Raw genomic sequence first — 24,372 nt, forward strand, 5'->3', positions numbered from 1 at the left:
GGACAAAATTCTATTTATTCTTCTAATCGTAATGCCACTCCGGAGTCCCTGGCAGGGCCGTTCACGATAGCGGTGATATTTTTGATGCTTTAAAAAACTATTCGCCGTTGACCGCGCAACATCTGTCCTGGCTTCAATTTGACCAAAAGACGTACAAGGTGTCTCAACCACGCTTTGCATTATCAAATTTTTCTTTTCGTCTGGAAGTTTGTTGTTCTTTACCATTGTTAAGGTCCCACTAAGCTATAAGGTTGTCTTTCAGACTAATAGACTTTCAGACTATCTAAACATACCTCTACCAGGATGTCGTGGTTCTGGATATACAGTGGCGAGTCTGTAACGTGGAATAAATTCGATAATAAATAAATGGATGCGTGTTCGGAAAAACGCTCGAACACATCAATTGAGATTGTAAGTTGCGCATTTTTTGCATTAAATTTTTTTATATAGGGTGTGCCATGTAGGCGGAGCTAATACCAACTTTCTTATTTTAAATGGGACATCCTATATGTTATTATATTTTTGGATTCTGCACAAAATTCTAAACATTTTAATGTATCTCATGCCATACCTTTATTTACCTGTTTTTAAGTTTCGATTTTTTATTTTAAAAATGTTTTAAATTAAAAAAATATGCGTTTCAGTAAACAGTTTTTTTTCGTAATGAATGTCCTATGAAAATGTGGCATTTTCATAATTTTGACATTGCTACAAGACGTGCCTTTACTGTCAGTGCCTTTACTGTCAGATAATCAGTTTCTTTTAATGTTTTTACGAAATCGGTTATTTAAGTGAAAAGCACAAGTTTGAAATCTTAATGATGATTGGGTACGGAGATAGAACAAGAACTCAAAATGAAGTTATGCATTTATTTAGACAGAAGTGTCCTGATTTACCACCCATATCTCAAAGTACTATAAGCAAGATTGAAAAACAGTTTCGGGAAAATGGTCAAGTAAGAACAATAACTAGTTCTTGTTGATCTGCGCTTAATGAAGACACCAAAATTAATGTGTTATTAGCCATTGAAGAAAATCCTAATATTCGCACTAGGCAGATAGTGCACGAATTAAAAGTGAGCCAGTCTTCAGTAGTAAGGGTTCTTGAAGCAGAAAAATTGCATCCCTATACACTAACAATTCTCCAGGAACACAATGAGGATGATGCAGATAGAATAATTGAAGTTTGTGAACAATTTATGGAATTAATGCAGAATAATAATCTTATTACAGAAAACATTCTCTTTTCCGATGAGTCGACATTTATGCTGAACGGAGAAGTAAATCGTCAAAATTGCCGTTATTGGGCACAAGAAAATCCATGTTGGATGAGGCAAGGCCACACTCCACACCCAGAGAAATTAAAAGGTTGGGCAGGAATTCTAGGTCAGCAAGTTATAGATAGGCCCAATTTTCTTTGACGAAAATTTAAATGGAGCAAGGTACTTACAGTTTTTACAAGAAAAACTAATTCTAAATCTAGCTGTTTTATTCCCTAATCCAATAGAAGCTGTTATACCGAATAGAAACATCTGATTTCAGCAATATGGTGCGCCTCCCTGTTTTGCAAGACCTGTTCGAAACTATCTGGATACTATTTTTCCAGGCAGATGGATTGGCAGAAGAGGACCTTTTGAATGGCCACCAAGATCGCACGATTTGACGCCGCTGGATTTTTTTCTATGGGGATATTTGAAAACCAAAGTTTATGTGACCAAGCCGGCAAATATTGAGGAGTTGAAAACTAGAATAAGGCAAGAGTGTCTGAAACATTTCTCCAGAATGCATAAGAAACGTTCAAAATAAATTTGTAGTACGTTTAGCGCATTGCCAAATAGTAAATGGTTTACATTTTGAACACTTATTAAAGAAAAAGATTTAAAAAAACCCTCTTTAAGTTTATGAAATACATTTTTTTAAGGCCCTGTATCTTACAAATAATCGAATAAAGGTATGGCATATGGTACATCAAAATGTTTGGAATTTTGTGGAGAATCGAAAAATATAATAACATATAGGGTGCTTAATTTAAAATAAGTAAGTTGGTATTAGCCCCGCCTACATGTCACACCCTGTATAAAAACTTTTTATTGTAAAAAATGCGCAACTTACAATCTCAATTGACATGTCCCAGCGTTTTTCCGAACACGCCAAGTTAAGACTCGCACTGTATATATAAATATTAATTTCTTCAGCTTCCGCTTAATTTCGATGACAGAGAATAAAACACTTTAACATATCGTATTTTTCATCATTTGAAAAGTCTTCATTTTGAAACTCACAATTAATTACACATACGATTACTATTAATTACACTAACAACAAATTCAACTTTTACAGTAACCTAGGTAAAATGAAGAGAAATATTAAAGCCTACTACCATGAAATCTGAATTTATGTTAATTATTTATCTTGACCGAACATGTTCATGGTTGCATTTCTAAAAGGAATTGGTTGGAAAAGCATCTCTAAAGGGAAATTTGGATACAAATTCAATATGGCTCTCATAAGAAAAACAAAAGTTAATTTCAGCCTTATTCAACATAGTGAGCCTAAATCTTTTTTAATTTATTTTCAGATTTCCGCTCATACTTCCCACACGCTGAAAAGTTCGTTCTTGTATCTTTTATTATAAACAAGATATAAAAGATTTTATAAAACGCAATTTTTATTCCCTGTATATCCGTTGCTAAACCGAGTTCAAAGAAGTAGATGTAGATAAATTATTTATACTTATGAGCACGTCAATGCGCAACTTTTTCCCCATTTGGTTCACCGTGTATCTTTAACGGTTTCCAATATCCCTATGTGCATCTTTTTGAAGTGGACTACATAAAGCTTATATTTAAACGCTAATATGCTAAATGAAATCCTACCTTTCGTAATGATCTAGCAGATCCTGCAGTTTAAGCGTTAAGCTATCATAATTCTTTTTAACGATGTCTAATATTTGTTCCTCGGTGGGCGTGGATAGGTTATTGCTAGCAAGCCACTGTTCAATTTTTGGGTTGAAATGTTTAATAATTGCTCGTACGTTGAACAAGGCATTATTTAATTTCAGGGCATCTTCTTTAAAATCACCTTCGCCCATTGAGTATCTTAGGGCTAAAAATTAAATATGCGTTGTTACTTGAGAGACGACCATAAACAAATATTTTAAAAATAAATAATTGTTATCTTGATATTAACTGTAAACATATTAAATAATAAAGTTGTTTTATCCTACAACACATTAATTTAGAGGGGACGCAATCGTTCACTTTTCCAATACCATTAAACAAATGTTCCATTCAGAAATGTTCCTAGCCGAAAACATCCGTTCGTTCGTAATATTCCGTTTGAAAAAAACAGGACGCGTGTGTATTATTAATTATTTAAGCGAATTACTTTACATTCATTTTATTTATTTATTTATTTCAACTGCAAAGCCAGTTTACAAAAAATATAATAAAATACATAGCAATAACAATAAATGGCAAAGAATATAACAATAATCAATAATATGAAAATAAACTTAACTATAGCAAAAATAAAGACCAAAAAGAAAATAAAAAATTTAAAAACATAAAACATAACCTTACAGATAATTTCAGCACTTTAGCCTTTTAAGTCTCAATTTCAATGAATTAACAGACCTATCTTGGTAAGGGGTCGAGATTAAGCTTATTAAATACTCTCATCGTTCTGGTGATTGGAGAAAAGAATCCGTAATTAGCATGGTGGAAAGGCAAACGAAACATAGCAGGATTCTGACATCTATTATTGATATTGACATGGAATGGTAAAGTTTTCAAAATATCAGGGCAATAAAAAATATAATTTATTATCTTACAAAATATGAGTAAAATAGTTTAATTGTGGTGTGTTAATTATAAGGATATATTTATCCTCTATTATCTTATAATTAATATGAAAATTCTCGTTAATGTCAGCCTTGAAGTCTAGGGAACGAAGAAATGCTTTTTGAACGGTTTCAATTGCTTCCACATGGTTAGAATAAAAAGGTGACCATACAGGTAAGACATATTCAAGTTCAGAACGAACAATTAATTAGTAGAGCATCTTGAAACAAAAAACAGACAATTTACCAGAGTTACGCACAACAAAACCAAGATTACACATACTCTTATTGACAATCTCATCATAATGAGTCAGAAATGTCAATTTACTATTCAGTAACACACCCAAGTTTGTAACAGTAGTAGAAGATCTAAGAACCAAGCCATTTATTGTGTAATGATGCACACTTAATCTTAGAGAACGACCAAGAGAAATTCTCAAGGATTTTTTAATATTAAGCTTCAAACCGTTATTTACTGACCATAAAAAAAACACTATCCACATCAGCTTGTAAAAGTTGCGCATCAATTGCGGATTTTATCACCTTGTACAATTTTAGGTCGTCTGCATATAATAAAAATTCCGAGTAACTTATAACAAAACAAAGGTCAGTAATAAATAGAATAAATAAAATAAACCATGTGTGGAAACCCTGAGGTACACCAGATAGAAACTTGAATTTCTTCAGAAATTATGTTCTTTATACACACCAATTGAATACGATTCCACAAAAATCTATCAATCCACTTCAGAAGATTATTGCCTAGACCCATCGCACGCAACTTCTTAATGAGATGTCCATTAGGGTGGGTCACTTTATATAGGGAAAAAATAAAAATCGTTTTATTAATTTCTAATAGCTGTATTATGTTGCATTGCACAAAAACAAGTTACAAAAGAAAAAAAAAGTTAATTTAACTTTTATCTTTAGCCCGCGCATGAATTTTGAAATTTTGATAAAAAAGACAAAATAGTTTCAGGGCATGACGATAGTGAATCCAGAATTTTAATTATAATAAGTTTTATAAACATTAGGAATTTAATGGTAGAAACATATCGTTAATGCTAAATATAAAAAAACACACAAAATTACAACTAAAGTCTTGTTAATAACATGCCATTATGCATGAAAATCTTGCTTACTTTCAAATTTGGGCATTGTTTTCCTAGATGAGAGTTTAGCATGAATCAGGCCTTCCCTTGACTTCTTGTCACACAGAGACATTGATGCTTCTGTCACTAATTTGACCGTCCGCTCTACCGCTTGTGTGTGACATGGTAGTCTAATGAAAATTAAATCTTCGTCACCATTTGATGCAACAATTTTTTTTAAGTCATCATTTGAGAAGCTTCGGAGGATTGGAGGATCACAGTTGTTATTTTCTTGCCAGTCTATTACATCAATATAAGACGAAGCATTAAAATTTACTGCCGGTACTTCAAATATACGTAGTTGCCTTCTTAGTGCCAATGAATCTCGTGCCTTTAATATTCTTCTGGCAGCTAATTCCCTAATATTCTTTTGCTCATCTGTTAACATGGCTAAGAGTAAATTCTCTGGATGGAAAAAATATGCATTTCGTTGAATGACTGGATCTATTACGTCTCTTAGCTCTTTTGATAGATATCGAGAATTTTGTATCAATTTCCATAAATTGCGGAACCCATCTTTACAAGAAGGATGTGTTTTTATCTGAAACCATACAGGGGCATATACTTTGACGATAAATTGCGCTAGGTGACATAAATTTTCAGTCGGATGTATTGTAGCAACATAAAGTCTCAATATTCTATTGGCTGTAGTCAACTAGCGAGCATGGGAAATTTTCCCTGGCGATTTATGGGCTAAGTCGGTGGGGCAGTTTCCAGTGATTACGGCTGTCGTTATCGCGTACAAATACTTTTGGTCCATGCTTAAATCTTCTGTTTTAATTACTGGTAGCTGACTTGGTATTATTTCGTACTTAATAACGGGTTTTATTTCACATTTTTCCAACTGTTTTTCGATAGGATCATTATACGAATGTGGACCAGTTGTTTTACCATCTAGCTTGTTGAACAAATGCCTCAGAGGCAACTCATTTAAGTGAAGCATGCAAATTATCCATTGTAGTGGTCGCTGAAGCTTCTTCTCAAACAGTCTAATTACACCTGCGTTGTTCTTTCCAGTATTAGTTGCTGTCCCATCGCAACCAATAGCCACCAATTCGTCAGAACAAATACGTTTTGATTGTAGAAGTGCACTAATAGACCTTTCAATACTTCTGGCAGTACCATGTAATGGTGTAGTAATAATGGTAATATAACCTACATACAAAGAACCGGGTTCTTTCAGGACAGAAATGTGTTCTTCGACTACCACCTTTCTGTATTTTTTGCCTGCTTTTGCCATGACTTTTAAAGTTTTGTCCTTGCGCCCATCAAAGTACAACGCGGGAAGCTGCAAATTGGTTTGTTCTTGCAAAAGCGTATCCCGTAATTTTTGTCTTTCCCTTCTTAATTTAGATTTATCTATTACCTCTACATCAGAAGATATGTCATCTAATACCGCCGAAGCAATTGCAGCCGCCGCTCTATCAGAAACACCATAACGGTCAGCGGTTTTCGATAGCGTCGGAAAACGTTTACGTTTCACAGATTCCTTTTTGGAGGTTTGTGAAGTGGATGGCAAATCTTCTACGTTGTGTTTTACGGGCGATACATAACGTTCCTCAAAATCCGTAAAAGCAGAGGAAGACACTTCTTTTTGTGGTTGATCACAACTAGGAATGAGTTTACTTTAAACCCTTACGTTTTCTCTCCAATTTTTTTTTCAGTTCTAAAGTGCGCACAAGATCTACTCCACCGATAAGCATTTTTCTTTCGCCCCTCTGGTCAAGCAAAAATGCGTGTTCTTCTTTGGGTACCTTCGACTCACACGAACATTTACAGAGATGAAGAAGATCCTTACATTTACAGGAACAAATATCAAACAAAACTTCACTTTGGCGCAAAAACAAGGCTTTCTTTTCTTCTGTCAACCTTTTTAGAGATTTAATGTGATTTTTGCACTTTCCGTGGTACGTTTTTAAAATCTGAATAGTTCGTGTGTGTGAGACCATAGGAATAGATGATTTTTGCCAAATATCTTCAATTTTTTGAGCCACTATGTCTGCGATTTGAGAAAAAGACGGTTCTTTGTTACTTCCTTGTTGAATTTTAAGTTGTATTCTCGTCCATTCGTAAAACTTCATTACATCTTGGAAAGTTGGTAACACATTTTCTTTTAGTTTACCAATAGTTCCAAATATGGGACTTGTACTTTATTCTTTTACTTTCCATACTATTTAGTAAGAAATTAGCGCGAAGTAAAGCTCTGATAAACAAAACAGATAACCACGACCGTACGCGTTCAGAGATTAATTCATTCTAAATGTAGCATTGTAGTGACCGCGGCGCGATTGGCTGCAGTGACTAAACAGCATGCATTGCTTATTAAAAATAGATTCAAGGTCATGAAAGGTCTGTAAAAGAATAAAATAAATTAACTGTAAAGCAAACGTCTTAAATTAGAATATAGGAAGACTTGCAGTGTCTTGCAAGGTATTACCTTATTTTACAAATTTGACGATAATGCGGCGGACTTGCGCGGGCTCTTAGAGTTTAAATATTTCAATAATATTTTAAATGGTTGCTCTTGAAATGATAATACAACATAATTTTGCTATTAGGAAATAAACAAAAAAAAATTTTTTTTCGACCCACTGTCCATGGCTCACTCTGTCAAACGCCTTCGAAAAGTCGGCAAATACTGTCCACCTGAATATGGTTCTCAAAAGCATCCAACAAGTATTGCTGATATGTAAGCAAATTAGTTACGGTAGATTTACCCTCAGACAAATCAAAACCATGTTGCTGATGTATAATTATGTTCAGACTACGCCATGAAAGCTCTCTGGCAAAAAGGATGTCAATAACTTTAGGTATTTTATGGTATATTATTTTAGGGAATTCGAAAAATTAACTCAGACACCGAATACTATAAACGGACCTTTGCGGTCGTCGATATTATTTGGAATAATTTACTAAGAACGAATGTAAAGAAATGCGCTTAAACAGTTAGTAATACGGACTATTACATTTGCTTAAGGAATTCCGAATCAAGTACAAAGAACAAATACAAAAACGAACGTTTAAACGCGGAACGTCATAAGATGAACTGCAGACGTAAGGATATGTTAATTTTTTCTGCGGCTAGTCCTAAAAATATTAAAATATTAAAGGCAAATAGAAAAATAAGTAAGATTAGCAGTTACTTCTTGCTTCTTGTTTTTGGACAAATAGACCTATCCAGATCTTAAAAAACAAAGAAAGAGATTTCCAGTATGTGTTTCCATTGAACATTTTAAAAATAATAACTTATTTTGAGATTAGCTATGGTTAAATGGGGCAGTTCAGGGTGGTACAGTGGCAGTTAAAGGCGGCATTCGACGAGAATGATAAGTTGATTATGAATTTGTCGAAACAGTGGGCTGCCAAGGCAGTTGTGCATATAGGTCTCCTGATGGACCCGTCATGCCCCCAATTGATTATAAAAAATGTTTCATTAAAATAAAATAAGAAATATTTCTAGAATGTACTTATCAATATATATTATCAATAGGGTGTCCGAGACGAAACAGTCCACCCTGAAAATCGTAAAAAATAAATTGTTTAGCCGAAAACGGCCGAACACGTCAAATTTAATATTGAGGGGGACATTTATTGACAGAAATTCTCTGAAGCCATCCCATCAACCCCCCAAAGCCCCCATGTAATTTTTTTTATTGGAAATAGGGGTCGAGTGATACCTTGAATTAAATGTAATTTTATTCTCTACATAGCCCTATTTTTATTTTTTATTTTATGAATTAGTTGTCAAGAAATATGAATAAACGTGGCTGACATTCTTCAAAAGTTTAAATCCTAGAATTTTATTGCCTGCATAATTTTTCTTTTTTTTTAATGATCCAGCTGTTATCTCTAATCAAGAAAAAACAAGAAAATTCATGTTATTTTGACAACAACGTCACAATATGCACTAAATACATGCATATTTCGACCCTTTTGTTAGTTTAATTATTTTTATTATGGCATCGGTGTTTTGTTTAATCTAGTCCTAGTGATATTGATAGTATTGATAACAATGGCTTATACGCTGCAAGAAAGAATTGAGTTGGTGGATCTTTATTATCAACAAAATAAGTCTGCTAGAGTAGCAGCACGTGCATTTAATCCAGATAAAAAGATAAATCATCCTTATGTAATGGGTTTGATGAGGAAGTTTCAAGAAACAGGATCAGTACAAAACAGAAAAAATGAAATTTAGCATCCAGTGCGAAATGAAGTGGTAGAAATTGCAGTGTTGGGTCATATTATCTCATTGATTTCTTTCTGTCAATTAAATAATATTAAATTAAATTTTCACCAAGACTGTCAACATCTCAGTCCAATGTAACATTTGGGAATAGTAAACTGACTTGACATGCAAGATAGTAACAATCATGTAAATGTAAAACACATTCAATCTAATGCTTTACCTAGCCAACTAACTCTAATGTTGTTAAATATTCAATCTCTGCGACATAAAACTAGTGAACTTTCACTTTTTTTGCATGACTTAAACTATCCTAGTATTTTATTACTTACTGAGCACTGGCTTAAACCGGGTGAGCTTATTGATCTACCAAATTATGTTATTTTGTCTAGTTTTTGTCGGATTTTGTCTTCTCATGGTGGATGTATGATATTATTATGTAAAAACTTTTTAGAACACAACTCTTTTCAACAGGTAGATAAATTTAACCATCTCCTAAAGGAAATGACTTTTGAATTTACTGTAATTTACTCCAAATCCATAAACTTATATGTAATTTGTATTTATAGATCTCCTCTAGGAGACTGCAGCGAATTCTTTTTAAAATTAGAGGCACTTTTATTTGAAATTCAATCGGCGGCTTACGTAGTTCTTACAGGAGACTTTAATATCAACTTTAATGATAAAAATTCTGTCTTTACTCTACGCCTCGATCATCTAGTGGGGGCATTTAATATACATATGCATGTAAAAGATTCTACTCGTATAACACAGTCAACAAGCTCCACTATTGACTATATTTGTTCTAATTTTTCATATGACTCCGTGGAGTGTACAGTCGCAAATTCTGCTTTATGTAAAATAGTAGACTATGTAAAATAGCAAATATACAAAAGGAATCTAGTGTATCTGCACAGCGATATGGTCGAATTTTTGGTATTAATAACTTTAGTAAGTTTCGTCAACTGTCAGCTCTTGAGTACTGGAATTCTATTTTCGATTTATCCTCCTTTCACACAAAAATTGTTAAGCTCTTTGATGCTTCCTTCCCAATGATTAAAATCAAACCGAAATCCAAACCTATAAAATCTTGGTTCACGAGGGGTTTGAAAGTATCTTCAAGAAATCTAAGATCTCTTCACACAATAAGAAAGTTCACTGACTCTCCAGTTTTTCATAACTATTTCAATTCTTACCGAGCCTTGTATCGTCGTCTGATAAGAATCTCTAAGCAAACTTACTACTCCAACAGTTTAAGTGGATCATCTAACAAATATAAGGAGAGTTGGAAAATTATTAATGATATTCGTCACAATTGTGGTAAGCAGTCAAGACAATGCCCTGAAGTCTCTCCCAATGATTTTAACAATTTTTTTTCTAATATTGCTCTACAACTTCAGCAAAATTTGAACCCTTCTGTGGATCCTCTTTCCTTTATGCCAGCCATTCATGTTCCAAATTCCTTCTTCTTTATACCTACAAACCTAAACAAACTCAAGGATATTCTGTATACTGAAAAAAATAAAAATTCAACTGGAGAAGACAACCTTTCAGCTAAGATCTTTCTCAACCTTCCAGAAACGGCGCTAAAGGCACTAGTTGACGCAATTAACCTTTCTTAGTGCAAGGGGATATTTCCATCTTGCCTAAAATCAGCTAAAGTTATCCCAATTCACAAGGGTGGAGCTCTTGATAATCCTTCCAACTTTCGTCCCATCTCTCTCTTGTCTACGCTATCAAAGGTAATCGAAAAACTGGTTAAAAATCGAATAATGTCCTTTTTAAAGTCCAAAAATATCCTCACCAGACTTCAATTTGGCTTCCGTGAAAATACCAGTACCAATGATGCCATGTTTAATTTTTTTCATGAGCTTTACTCCCAGATAAATACTGGTGGAGTTTCGGCGGCAGTTTTTTGTGATTTGTCGAAGGCTTTCGATTGTGTCTACCATAGGATTCTGCTGCGGAAGCTTCATCATTATGGATTTCGGGGAGTTTCATCTTCTTGGTTTGCTTCCTATCTGCAAGATCGGCAACAACGAGTGCTTGTAGGATCTAAGTACTCTGATTACGATCCTATCACCTTGGGAGTTCCTCAGGGTTCAGTTTTGGGGCCTATACTTTTTCTCCTATACATAAATGATCTTACCAATCTTAATGTACGGGGGAAATTTACTCTATTTGCCGATGATACCACACTTCTTTGGCACAGCCCAGACACAGATACTCTGCGAACTACATTAGCAACTGATCTTCAGGCAGTAAATCTCTGGTTTGAATCAAACTTGCTGTCACTAAATCCTCAAAAAACCAAATTATTGTGTTTTAAGTGTGCTCTAGACCACGTGCCTTTTTCTAATTCAGTAGTTCAGCAGTTAGATAATACAAAATTTTTGGGTATATTCATTGACAGAGAACTCAGATTTGAAGAGCATATCCTCGGTATTTGCAAAAAGGTGTCTGCAGGTTGTCTTGCAGTCAGAGCGGCTACCCAGGAGCTTGGCATGGAGTTTGGAAGATCTGTATATTTTTCATTAATTGAATCCCACCTTAGGTATGCCATTTGCTTCTGGGGTAATACAGCTGCCTACCTTCTACAAATGCCGCTTGTTTTACAGAAGCGTGCTGTACGTTACATCTGTGGGGCTAAACCAAGAGATTCCTGTCGCCCATTATTTGTTAGGCTGGGCATACACACTGTCTTCTCCCTCTACATTCAGAAAGTGACCTGCTTACTTTTTGCAAATCGCTTTAAATTTATAACCCCAAATCCAAGATACTTAACGCGTCAATTGAACGATTTAAATCTTCCAATCTCCTCCTCCATATTAAGTAAAAAATCTATTTTCTACGAGGGAATCAAAATTTTCAATCGTTTACCCGGTGGAATCAGGGAGGCAACATGTATTGACACTTTTAAACGTAAATTGAAAACTTTTGACCGAAAAATTTTACTATTCACTGGATGAATACTACGTCGACACATTCTAATTTTCCCTAAGTGTAAGTTTACAGTATTTGAATTTGATTTGATTTGTTTGTATGGTTAGAATTCTTTGCTGTCTTATACTTGAGGGGATAATTATGGAATTTAATTTACTTTTTATGTATTTTTTTCTGCTGTTCTTATGTATTGTTTTCTGATGTTTGTTTTGGAACTCGAGTGTGTATGGGGTGTAGTGGTTAAGTTTAGTGGTAGTAATTTAAGGTAGCTTTGTTTAGAACAATTGTTCTTTGTTAATAACAATAAAGCATGTTTTTTTTTTATTGAAATGGTACCTGTTAGATCTGCTCGAAAAATTGCTACCGCATCAGACGTGGCTAAAAATACCAATGTGTAATTTTAAAATTACACAAATATCATACCTACAAAATCAAACAAGTACATGACCTAAATGAAGATGATTTTGATTGTCGTGTATAATTAGTACTTTAATAGGTTAAATAGTGAGAGAAATTTGCCGTACAATGTCTGTTTCTCGGACGAATTCAAATGGGTATTCGTCATATTTAGATGGTGAAGTCAATAATCACAACCGTCGATACTGGAGCTACACTAATCCTCATTTATTTCGAAAAACACATACGCAGCGACCTCAATACCTTAATGTACGGGCCGATAACCTGAGAGATCATATTGTCGAACCTTTTTTTATCAATACAAATCTTAGTGCTGAAAATTACTTGAAATTTCTATAGGAAGCCATCAATCCCAGAATAACTGAGTTACTTGAACAAGATGAACTTTCTAGAAAATAAACTGATATTTCAAAAAAATTGGAGCACCACCACATTATGCTGCTGCCGTTCATAATTTTTTGAACGACGTATTTCCTGGACGATAGATTGGCCGGAGAGGTAGCGTAGAATGGCTTGCTAGATCTCCCAACTTACCCCTTTGGATTTAATTAGCATCTAAAAACCAAAGTCTTTGCCACAAAGCCTGACTCTTGACCGCCCGAAATGTTCGCCAATGTGCGCAGACGTTTTGAACAACAATTGTATTTTTCTATGAAGGTTAAAGATCATTTTCGACATTTATTAAAATATGGCTATGTAGAGAATAAAATTACATTTAATTCAAGGAATAACTCGACCCCTATTTCGATTTAAAAAAAATAACATAGGGTTCTGGGGGGTGAGGGTATGTTCGGCCGTTTTTGGCTAAATAATTTTTATTTTTTCAAGATGGTCGTTCGTCTCGGACACCCTGTAAAGAATCAATTTCTCGTCCAATATGTTAAGATACACAAAATATGCCCATATGTTATTCTAATCAATGAAGAGTCGCTATCTCAAAACCTGGAAAATACCGCCATACCAATATGGAACCTCACCACGTTTTACAGTACATGTGATAATTTCTTTTTGTGCCGTTTTTCACCTTACAACATGTCTAACACATGAAGGTCTATCACATTGAAATAAATTAAATTTCCACTCCTTACTGAATTATTTGTTTCCAGTGATCTGTCACTCACTGGAGGTGTTCTCGAGCAAAATGTAATTGCCTTTCTTTTTTGACAGAAGTTTTTTTATTTCTGGTCTTCGAAGTTTTTCTACTAAAGAAAGTTTGATGTTTTCACCAAAATCAAAAAAGTGGAACTAGGAATTATGTGTTGTTTTTTAAACAACATCAGTTAACATTTTGACAGAAAAAGTATCAACTTTAACCCTCTCCTTGATACGCCAGGATATTGAAAGTTTCGGCTGCACGATAATTTAATTATTTTCAAATTATAATAATGAATTTTTGTGATGTGTTTAGCATTACAATGAGATATAACTTAAGATTATATACAATTTAGATTCTTCAATAAAGATTAGATAAGTTATTTATTTATTGATGATTAGCCATATATACAAAAACTATCATTGCTTTAAATTATGGATCATAAAGTTCATCTAATTACTTACCCATGGAATAAACGTTATCAAACACTTGATGCATCCTAATAATCTCGTAATACAACTCGTCATAACTCCCAGGGGTTGGTAGGAAATTATCTCCATATGTAATGAAAAAGTTCAAAATATTAACAACTTTAATACACAGCTTGAATATATTCATTTTCTTTCCTAGATAATTCTCGTTTTGTAATATAAAACGAAGAAGAGATATTAAACCGGTCCAGAGCTCTTTCCACACGTAGTTTACACGTATACGACATTTTTTCTGATAGCAGAGGATCCTTTGAATAATACCTAAGCACAGCATGTATAACTCCATAGGGAATTTTTTCATCATATGACTTAGCATAAATTCTACCAGTAGATCTAAAATGCATTATCCTGTTTATTTCTAAAAATAAGATGTTTTAATTTTTCTGATTTAACTTACCTAATAATGTACAGACTAATGATTGACTTGAAGTAGTCTTGTCATTGGATAACTTCCTATGGCGCATAGGTAACCTATGTAGCCTTACCTAAAAAATATATAATTTTTATGATGGATATTAATTGTGTTTTAGAAGTAGTATTTTGTGAGTGTATTGGTCAATTGTTAAAGAAAACTATTTGTTTCTAGCCAATGTTTCAAGTTATATGTAATTAATCTTCAGGACTCGAAGTCGTAGTTTTCTCTCGTCAAATTTTAAAAGTCACAGGGATAAAACGTAGATAACATGAAAAGGTGGTTACGTAAAGGAGGGATTACAATTAAAATCTGACAAAATATATAAAATGAAACAAACCGGTAGACTAGAGAAATTTACTACTAAGTGAAGTGTACTTTTTTAATTTAAAAAAGACAAGAGAGAACTACGACTTCGAGCCCTGAAGATCAATTAGATATAACTCGACGTTCGAACGTTGGCTCAAAACAAATAGTTTTCTTTAATAATTGACCAATACACCCACAAAATACCACTTCTAATACAAAATATCTGGTCACAAATTCACAAGAATAATTGTGTTGTTGTAGTTAATTCCATTAAATATATTATTATCAAATTTAAACGGTCTACAAAATATTTTAATTATGTTGCAACTTCTTTGAACAAGATATTGAACAATAATATTGATATATAGAGTATTACAGAATAAGGTCCTTAAAGGCGTTAATCATTAGGTTATTTTAAGAAAAAAGTTCAAATAAAGCTATGTCCTAAACTCCTTAACAAAGTGTTAAGTAATATTTTTTCGATTAAAATAAAGCTGTAAAGAGACTTTTAATCAAAACTTATTTCATAAGAATCGGCCAACCCAGAGCCGATTTTCAGCTGTTTTTCTCACTCAAGCTAAAAACTGCCTCCACCAGTTTGTTTGACAGGTGACAGAAATATGTGTTTAAACTTTTTGGTGTGGAAATGTTTGGAGATTATTGCAATAAATAAGATGCCCGTTATTGCAAGGTTTTTGGAAAAAAATTAAGTTTAAATTTTGAAGTATCTGTAACGGCCTCTAGCGGCCGACCAATAAACTTAAAAATATTTTCCAGCATTTTTTTGACTGCTTTTATAACAAAATTTTTTGTTTGAAGGTTCTACGATTATTAGTTTCTGAGATACAACCGCTTACCTGGCTTAAGCCCACCCGGTACATATGTTCAAGAAATAAATAAATTTAATATTTTTACTAATAAATTGACCATGCATAAAAATGTTTTTTTTCCACGGTAATCGCGTGTCGGTCGAAAAACAAGAAATCATATTTACCCTAAAATGAATGGGGAAATTATAAAAATAGTATTTATATTACGGAAAAGCGTACATAATATTTTTCAAAAATATTTTGTCTAAGTTCCTATACGGAAGCCACTGCTTAAACTTTACAAAAATATACATTTAAAAATAGCTGCTGATACTCAGAGGGTGTGTGGTAAATTTCATAAACATATTTAGGAAGTTATTAAAGTTATGATAAAGAAACTTCTTAAGATTTCAACATCCTGTAGTTTAAAAATTAAGGGGTTTAGGACATAGCTTTATTTAAACTTTTCTTCTTAAAATCACCTAAGGATTAACACCTTTAAGGATCACCGTCTTAACCTGTAACACCCTGTATAATAAAAGGTTTAGAACGAGAAAATCATCGCCGGATAATACGTCCACTCTCATACATCTAATTTTTTTCTTTGAAAATATTTTAAGTAAGTTGGATCAAGTGTCGAACTGGAATTCTTGCTTAGCCGGACTAGAGGCTTACCAATTTTGCAAGTTCATTAAAAAAAGAAAAGATTGGAAAGCTTGAATACAGCTCAATTAAATTTAACGCCATAATTTGTTTTGATAAAAAGTTTTTTGACACTATTTATAAAAAAAAACAACTTCAATAGACATCAAAATGATTGCAGATACTTCTAGTTTCAAATTTAAAAGGACCTAGTTTTACATCTTTAAATGCTGAAATCAAATTTTACTAATTGATCACATTTTGCAAGATTTGGATAAAAAACTTGTTGTAATTTATTTCTGATCTCTCTCTGATATAACTATTCATAATACACTAATCATAATATTCTATTTGATTTCTATCTGAAGCAGACTGTAATAAGTCAATGTCAATACATTTTACAAAATACCTATTAGCATTGACTAACATTCAAAAATATATTACCAACCAAACAATTGAAATTACATCTTGGAAATAGCTAATTATATAATTATTAAAAAAAGGCAACATCGCTAATTTTCATAATTTTGTTACTTTTACTTCACAGCGGAAAATTTATAGAATTAAAAATATTTAATGACGCAAAACTCTTAACTAATATTTTGAACTTATTGGACGAGATTTGACGTGTCTGAAGTTGATTCATTCGTGTATGGAGATTATTTAATTTTTTCTACTTTAGTAATTATTACTGTCATTTTATTTATGAACATAAATCAGAAGAATGACTTCGAATTATCTTGGACTAGAAAAATAGACTACGAATTATCTTGGCTTGCGAACAAGTGGAAAGATATTCCCCAACTGTAAAATCTTTATTTATAAACATTGGATTTTTACAAGGAAGCTTGGTGGTGGATCAATAGGTAAACAGAAATCCATATTCAATGACATTAGTACAAACATTTCTTAGGATGTCCCATATACAATCCTAGAGGCTATAGTTAATGTTAATGGACGGTCTTGTATAACGCATGAAGTGCAATAAGATTTGTTTTGCACTTCATCTAAATAGATAGGAAATGTCTGCGCCAATCTTATCTTATGTCGAATATCAATAATCTCACGTCAAACAAATTCCGCAAAGCATGGTATGGAGATCCTTCAGCAGGTTACAAAAAAGAATTCCGACCCGAAATCAAGATACGAGGGTGTCTGTGATGCTTTAATTTAGCTAATAGCGATTTTGGTAAGCGGGGATATAAGGAACCTGGAGTATATTTACTTCTATTTTTACCAATCTTCGTTTGTTGATATCAAGATGTGATTTTCGCTGAGTTTTAGCATGTTGGATCCAATTTCATAATCCGGAGTTATTAACATTTTCACTTTACTATCTTACTTTTATCAAATGACGCAACACCGGGAATCGCTGGCAATCGGATAGCGCACCAGGCGACCGAAAGAAATATACAGATAAAAACTACGCCTTGTAGATTTTTCAAGCGAGAATAAAACGCGTGAGTAATATAATAATCACAAAAATGTGAGTAAAGTGAGTAATCGCTGTACCATTTTATTTTAACTTAAATAATTTTGAGTCATTAGTTCTAAATAACCTGTAAGTATACTTTTTCGCAAAAATCAGCTATGTGAATATAAGCGGTTGGATAAATTCTAATTATAATTATTAGTTATCAATACCTTGAATGCCAGACTGACATCGTGCATTAAAGAATTGGCATATTGGTCCTCAGATATGCAGCCCAAAATCAGGAAGCACAGTTTAACAGTATTAGTTCCTTGATCAGTCTTTGTGTCTTGCATCACTATTGAACTATACAAAAAAAATAGCAGCAATAGACAAAAACCTTATAAATAATATTAAAATTAAATTTTAGGACTATAACTGAAAAGAAACTGAAGACGGTATTCAATTTCTACTTCATTTTTATTATTACTTTGGGGTTTTTTAAATTATCATCAGACTTTGCTTCATTTGAAAGGATATACAGGGTGTCCCGTAATTAATTGGACATAGGTTAATGTAGGATACCTGACATGAAAATAAACCGTTTGAGCTCAATATCGCTTAGCAAAATGTTATTGGTTTTCGTTCTACAGGATGTTAAAACTAATTTTTTACCAAACATTTATTGAAATATTTTGGAATCCACTGGACAGATTAACCTAAAATTTGGCGTACTCTTATTATTTGGGATGAAGAACACGAATATGATATATATTTTCCCATTACCACTCGATGGCGCCACATACAACAACATTGAGTGATTAAAATGGTCATAACTTTTTTAACCTACCTGTACGCACATTTGCGAGTGAAAATAATAAAACAGTTACTTAACAGTTTAATTACGCAACTTGACGGTTTCGGCCATTAGGAGGGAAAAGCAACAATATGTAAATTTTATATCGGCACAAAACAACCCACGAAGAACTTGGAATGCATTAAGTAACCTCAATATTCATGTCAATAATAAACTATTTTGCCCAGATTTTTCAAAACTCAAGTAATGACTGTCAAAGTGGAATGCGACCTACATCTCCAAACCAGGGAAAGGCTGGCGTGGTAAATGTCACCAGGAATTCCAGTGCTCAGATTCTTTCTGGGGGGAGCAATTCCAATACATCTCGGAAGAATGTCCTGCTTTTGACTGTCGCCTCTGCTATGCTTCCTACATTGAAACCGAGCCTAAAACCAAATCCAAGTAAGAAGAGTAATCACGGCACAGACAACCGTTCCTGGATCTTCCTCTCCGGGCTATCCAAGGACAATACAGTTAATGATGTCTTGGCTCATCTGGACTCTCATGGGTTTAAAGGCTGTGTATGTGAAGATCTGGCCACTTCCCAGGACCATATTAAATCTTTTAAAATTGGAGTTTCCTCTCTTAATATGACGGATGTTCTGGAGGGCAAAGTCTGGCCCTTGGGTGCTGTTGTCAGGAAGTTTTTAAACCGAAAGCGCCAACATTACAACAAAAGAAAGTAATGCATGCTAGTGAACTTTATAATTTTAATTTTAATGTTATACTTCATCTTAACATTCAATCTCTACGTTCCAAAGTCCCAGAGCTTGAGGCATACCTCGAATCGAACCTCAATATTAATATCCTTTGTTTCAATGAGCACTGGCTGTCTGAGGCGGAAATTGGTGTAACCCATATACACGGATTTAATCTTGTTTCCAAATTTTGTAGGATAAACAGAAATCATGGCGGAGTATGCATATATGTGCGTGATGGATTAAATTGTGAGTCTGTCAGTATTCTGCCCCAAGGAGTAGCATGTGAGGTGGATTTTGAGATTGCGGGGATCCAACATGGTGAGTTTCTCATATTTACTATCTATAGATCTCCACTGGGCGATCTCGACAACTTTCTCAGCTGTCTGGAGGGTTTTCTTGCTAGCTTAACGATTAACAAAAAATATGTCATCACTGGTGACTTTAATGTTAAGTTTAATCTAAACTAGACACAGTCGAGGAGGGTTGTTGATTTGTTTTCTTGCTTTGGGCTTTATCCAGTTGCTAGAGGTGCTACGAGGGGTTCGAATTGTCTGGATAATATTTTTACAACTGTCTCCAGTTCCAATTGTAATGCTAATATTTGTGATCCATCATTGTCTGATCACTTGGGAATTGTGTTTCAATTTAAACAGAGCATCCCCGTTCGAGGTGACGCTTTTCGTATATGTTACCGCCCTATAACAGATTGGGGGTTGTTAAATTTTTATAATGCGGTGGAGAACTTTGATTGGGACTTCATAGGCAATACTAGTGATGTTGATATCTCTTTTAATTCTTTTGTTAAATCTCTGAGCGAGGCTTATTTAATGTGTTTTCCACTGAAGTCAAAATCAGCGAATACCGCCTGGCGCTCAGCTGCTTCTAAGTGGTTTGATGAGTCTCTCAGGGAGATGAGAGAACGGCTCTGTTTCTTAAGACGGGCTAGTCAACAATACCCCAATTTGATATCAAGTGATACTATCCGCACCTACCGTATCAAATACCGGCTTGAAATTCAGACAAGGAGGAGAAAGGTCAATGACAACTTCATTAGCCAGTCAAGTAACCCTGTCCGGGCAATGTGGAGGGTAATTACAGCTCTGAACCCTAGCGTAAAGGAATCGGAGCTGAGTGATATTAATGCCAGCCATTTTAATGAATCTTTCGTGAATGTTCCTGCCAAACTAAAAGAGACTCTTCCTCTGCCTCCCAAAAATCCTTTAGCTTATTTGACTGGCCCTTGCGGACCCGGCTTTTCCTTTGCCGAAGTTACTTTCATCCAGGTCCGTCAGGTGATTGATGGCATGAAGAATAGTGCAAGCAATGATCCATATGATTTGAATATCAGACTCATAAAGACTATTAAGAATTTAATTATTGTTCCCCTGACCAAACTAATCAACCTGGGCTATCTTTGAGGGCACATTTCCATCCTGTCTTAAAATTGCTAAGGTCATTCCTATTCACAAAAAGGGTTCAAAAGTGGATGTTGAAAACTACCGTCCCATTTCTCTGGTGCCTATTATTGGAAAGATTTTTGAGTCTTTACTCAAGACTCAAATAGAGGAGTATTTTGAACAAAACTCTTTATTTTATGTGAACCAACATAGGTTTAGAAAGAAACACTCCACCACTGGTGCGGTCCAGAACCTGTGTGACGTGGTGCTTGACGGATTTGAAAGTGCTCTGTACTCCCAAGCCTCATTTTACGATTTATCTAGGGCTTTTGATTGTGTGGAGCATAATATTCTTCTTCAAAAGCTCAACCACTACAAATTCTGTTCGAGAAGTCTGTCACTGCTACAGTCCTACTTGAGTGACCGAAGTCAGTTTGTTTGTTTTGGGAGGTGTAGGTCCCAGAGTTTGTCGATTGGGCATGGAGTGCCTCAGGGATCCGTTCTCGGGCCTATCCTGTTTCTTATATTTGTTAATGACCTACCAACTTGTCACCCTGATTGCACTTTCTATTTGTATGCTGATGATACTACATCCCTGTGTACTAATAGGAGTTGCGCAAACATTTCGCTCAAGGCTCAAGAATCTTGTTCTCAGTTTAGAGACTGGGCCGTTTCCAATAGATTGTGCTTAAATGAGTCCAAAACTCAAAATATAATTTTTTCCCTTCGGGACGTTGATTCCCAGCAACAATCTTTAGGTGTGTCTGTGGATTTTCTGGGTGTTAGATTGGATAGTGGTTTGACGTGGCAAGGTCACATAGATGAATTGTCAACCAAATTATCAAGGTGTACTTTCCTGATTCGCAATTTGTCTGGGTCTGTCTCCGCAGGTACTCTCAGGACAGCTTACTTTGGATATTTTCACTCTCTAATGACGTATAACTTACTAAACTGGGGTCATTCAGCGCATATGCCCAGGATTTTTGCATTGCAACGTCGATGTCTGCGAGTGATTGCGCAGATTGGATACAGGGATTGTTGTAGGGTCCACTTCAGGCTTCTGAGAGTTCTCACCTTACCAAGCGCCTTCATACTTCTGTGCCTTGTATTCATTAGGGAAAACCTACCCAGGTTTGCGACTCATGCTAGCACTCACAGTCATGACACCAGAAATAGCGGCTCCTTGGTGGCACCATTTAGGAGACTCGAGCGTACCCGTAATGGCGTGTCTTATTATGGAATTAAGTTCTTTAATGTCCTGCCGGTCTCCGTTAAGGATTTGCCTCTTAATGCTTATAAGACAAAGGTAAAACATTTTTTAGTCACCAATGCTTTTTATTCATTTGAGGAATTCCTGAGCTCAAATTTCAGTGCTATTGCATAGGCTGGGTCTCTTGACTTTTAGTGTTAAGTGTTTTTAAGCATTACTTTTTAGGCTTATATGTGTTTTATTTTTGTTCTTAGGTAAAACGAATTTTACAGTTTAATACTTTTATTTGGAGTTATATTTTTGACTGACTTGTGTAAAAGCTTTATACTTTTTGGCATGAATAAATAAATAAATAAATAAATAAATTTTTATAGTTCCAATAAATTTAAGAATGATTTACTTAATTTTTCTTTTACGATGTGTACAAAACAAGAAGTCCATGAAATACTACTTAACTTAAAAAAAATTCTGTCGGCTCTGACTACATTTCTCTGCGTATGCTTAAATATTATATCCCTCACATTGAAATCTGTATAGTGCATATTATTAATTGCTGTTTTGAAAACAAATATTTTTCTCCAATTTGGAAAAATGCAAAGGGCATACTTTACCTAAATCTAACGATCCAAAAAACTTTTCCGACCTACGTATAATAAGTATTTTACCTGCCTTATCAAAAGTATTTGAAAAGGTTCTATACCAGCAAATCCTAAAATTCTGCAATGACAACGAAATTATACCAGTTAGCCAATGTGGGTTCCGACAAGGTTTCAGCACCTCAACTGCTTTGGCAAAAGTAACTAATGATATCTTCGAGGCTTATGATAAGGGATTTGCAACTCTGCTTATTTTGTTAGACTATTCGAACGCATTTGATACAATAAATCAGCTACTTATTGCTAAACTTAAATATTATGGCTTCGAATCGTCAGCATTACAATTAGTAAAGTCTTATCTATCAGAAAGAACCCAGAGCATATTTTATAAAGGCAACTTTTCCGATAGGATTGATATTTTAACTGGAGTCCCACAAGGATCTATTTTGGGCCCACTGTTATTTATAATTAATACGTCTGACTTACTCGCTTCCTTAAAACATTGTAAAAAGGTTACCTATGCTGATGAAACACAACTGTACATTTCATTCAAACCTGATGAATATAGAATTGTTAATGACTTAGTAAATCAAGAATTAGACATTATTCAGCATTTGTCAACTGAGCATAATCTAACATTAAACTCTTCTAAATCTAACGTAATGTTATCTGCAAATTAAAAAAAATCAGTATTTCTAAAGAATAATATTAATATTTCTATTAATCAAATGCCACTTAATTTTGTTGAGGTGACTCGTAACTTGGGCTTAATAATGGACTCTTAGCTAAGATTTGAACATCACGTTGCAGACATGAGAAAAAAAGCATTTTACAACTTAAAACTGCTTTACGCAAATCGTAAATATCTCAATAAAAATCTTGCAAGAATGCTATCTGAATCACTAGTACTATCAAGATTCAACTATTGTGATTTTATTTACTTTCCATGTCTTACTTATCTTGAAAAAAATAAGATACAAGTCATGCAAAATGCCTGTTGCAGACTGATATTTGGCTTGAGTAGACGTGATCATATATCACATAAGGTTAACCAGCTTAAATGGCTCAGAATGGAAAATCGTTGGAGACTTCATTTGGGTAGTTTTTTACATAAGACCATGAATTTATCAATAAATAGTACTCAGTCTTTTTCTTACTAGGTCTGCACAATATTAACATTAGGCGCAAACATAAATACACAATTCCCAAATACCGTACTTCCGTTTTTAGAAAATCGTTTGCGTATAATTCAATTACTTTGCTTAACTTATTACCTAAAAACATGAAGTCTTTCAACATTTTAAAGTTTAAATATAAACTTAGAGAAATTTTATTTGCTTAACAACTTGGCTAAAATTTAAAAAAATGTTTTCTTTAATTTCTCAAAGCTTTAACTGACTGTTAACATTATTTGGATAATGTGATTCGATAATTATGTTTCTGTTGCCATCAAATTAAAAATAAAAATAAAAAAATTTAAAAATTGTGATGATTATTATTTTTTCTTTTTTACAATGGTGAAATCTGTTTTAAAATGTTATTAGGTTAGCTAGTGTAAGGGTACCTGTATTTTTCTGTTTTTTTTTTGAATGTGTGTATTTTATCTAATAATAAGTTTTTTATAAGATTGTTTCTATTCTTCTCAATTTTTGTGGTTAAGTAGAATAGCAGTGTTGCTAGACTTCGCCATAAACTTCTATAGTTTTTCAAATAAAGGCCAGATTTATTTATTAATTTTTTATTTATTTTATTTAATTATAGTCAAAAAAGGTATACTTCTTTGATCTCCAAAAAGTAGACCGTTTTCGAAATAAACGCATTTTTGTATTAGGTTGCGTATAAACAAATTATTATCGGAGTTTTACAAAGTAGGCTTTGCCTAGGATGAACACATCCATCATAACTACGACC

The 24,372-nt window shown here is 33.9% G+C and overlaps 1 protein-coding gene and 1 long non-coding RNA gene across 4 annotated transcripts in view; one reads left to right on the forward strand and one right to left on the reverse strand.

Moving 5' to 3' along the window:
* The window catches only part of LOC126735456 (armadillo-like helical domain-containing protein 3), an 82,296-nt gene that overhangs the window by 37,433 nt on the left and 20,491 nt on the right, over positions 1-24,372 (reverse strand). For both annotated transcript variants that reach the window (XM_050439449.1, XM_050439448.1), the window contains exons 4-7: positions 17,935-18,067; positions 14,516-14,603; positions 14,092-14,451; positions 2,876-3,104 (exon numbers count right to left, since the gene is read on the reverse strand). In XM_050439449.1, the coding sequence (XP_050295406.1) occupies positions 2,876-3,104; positions 14,092-14,451; positions 14,516-14,603; positions 17,935-18,067 (810 nt within the window). The remainder of the gene's footprint in view (positions 1-2,875; positions 3,105-14,091; positions 14,452-14,515; positions 14,604-17,934; positions 18,068-24,372) is intronic.
* On the forward strand, positions 723-1,973 carry LOC126735458 (uncharacterized). 2 transcript variants are annotated; one of them, XR_007660409.1, is made up of 2 exons: positions 723-1,441; positions 1,507-1,973. It is a non-coding gene; the product is annotated as an uncharacterized LOC126735458 (long non-coding RNA). The 2 variants fall into 2 exon arrangements; XR_007660410.1 differs by having other exon boundaries at positions 1,542-1,973.

The sequence above is a fragment of the Anthonomus grandis genome, chromosome 4 (genome assembly GCF_022605725.1).
Source record: "Anthonomus grandis grandis chromosome 4, icAntGran1.3, whole genome shotgun sequence".
NCBI lineage: Eukaryota > Metazoa > Arthropoda > Insecta > Coleoptera > Curculionidae > Anthonomus > Anthonomus grandis.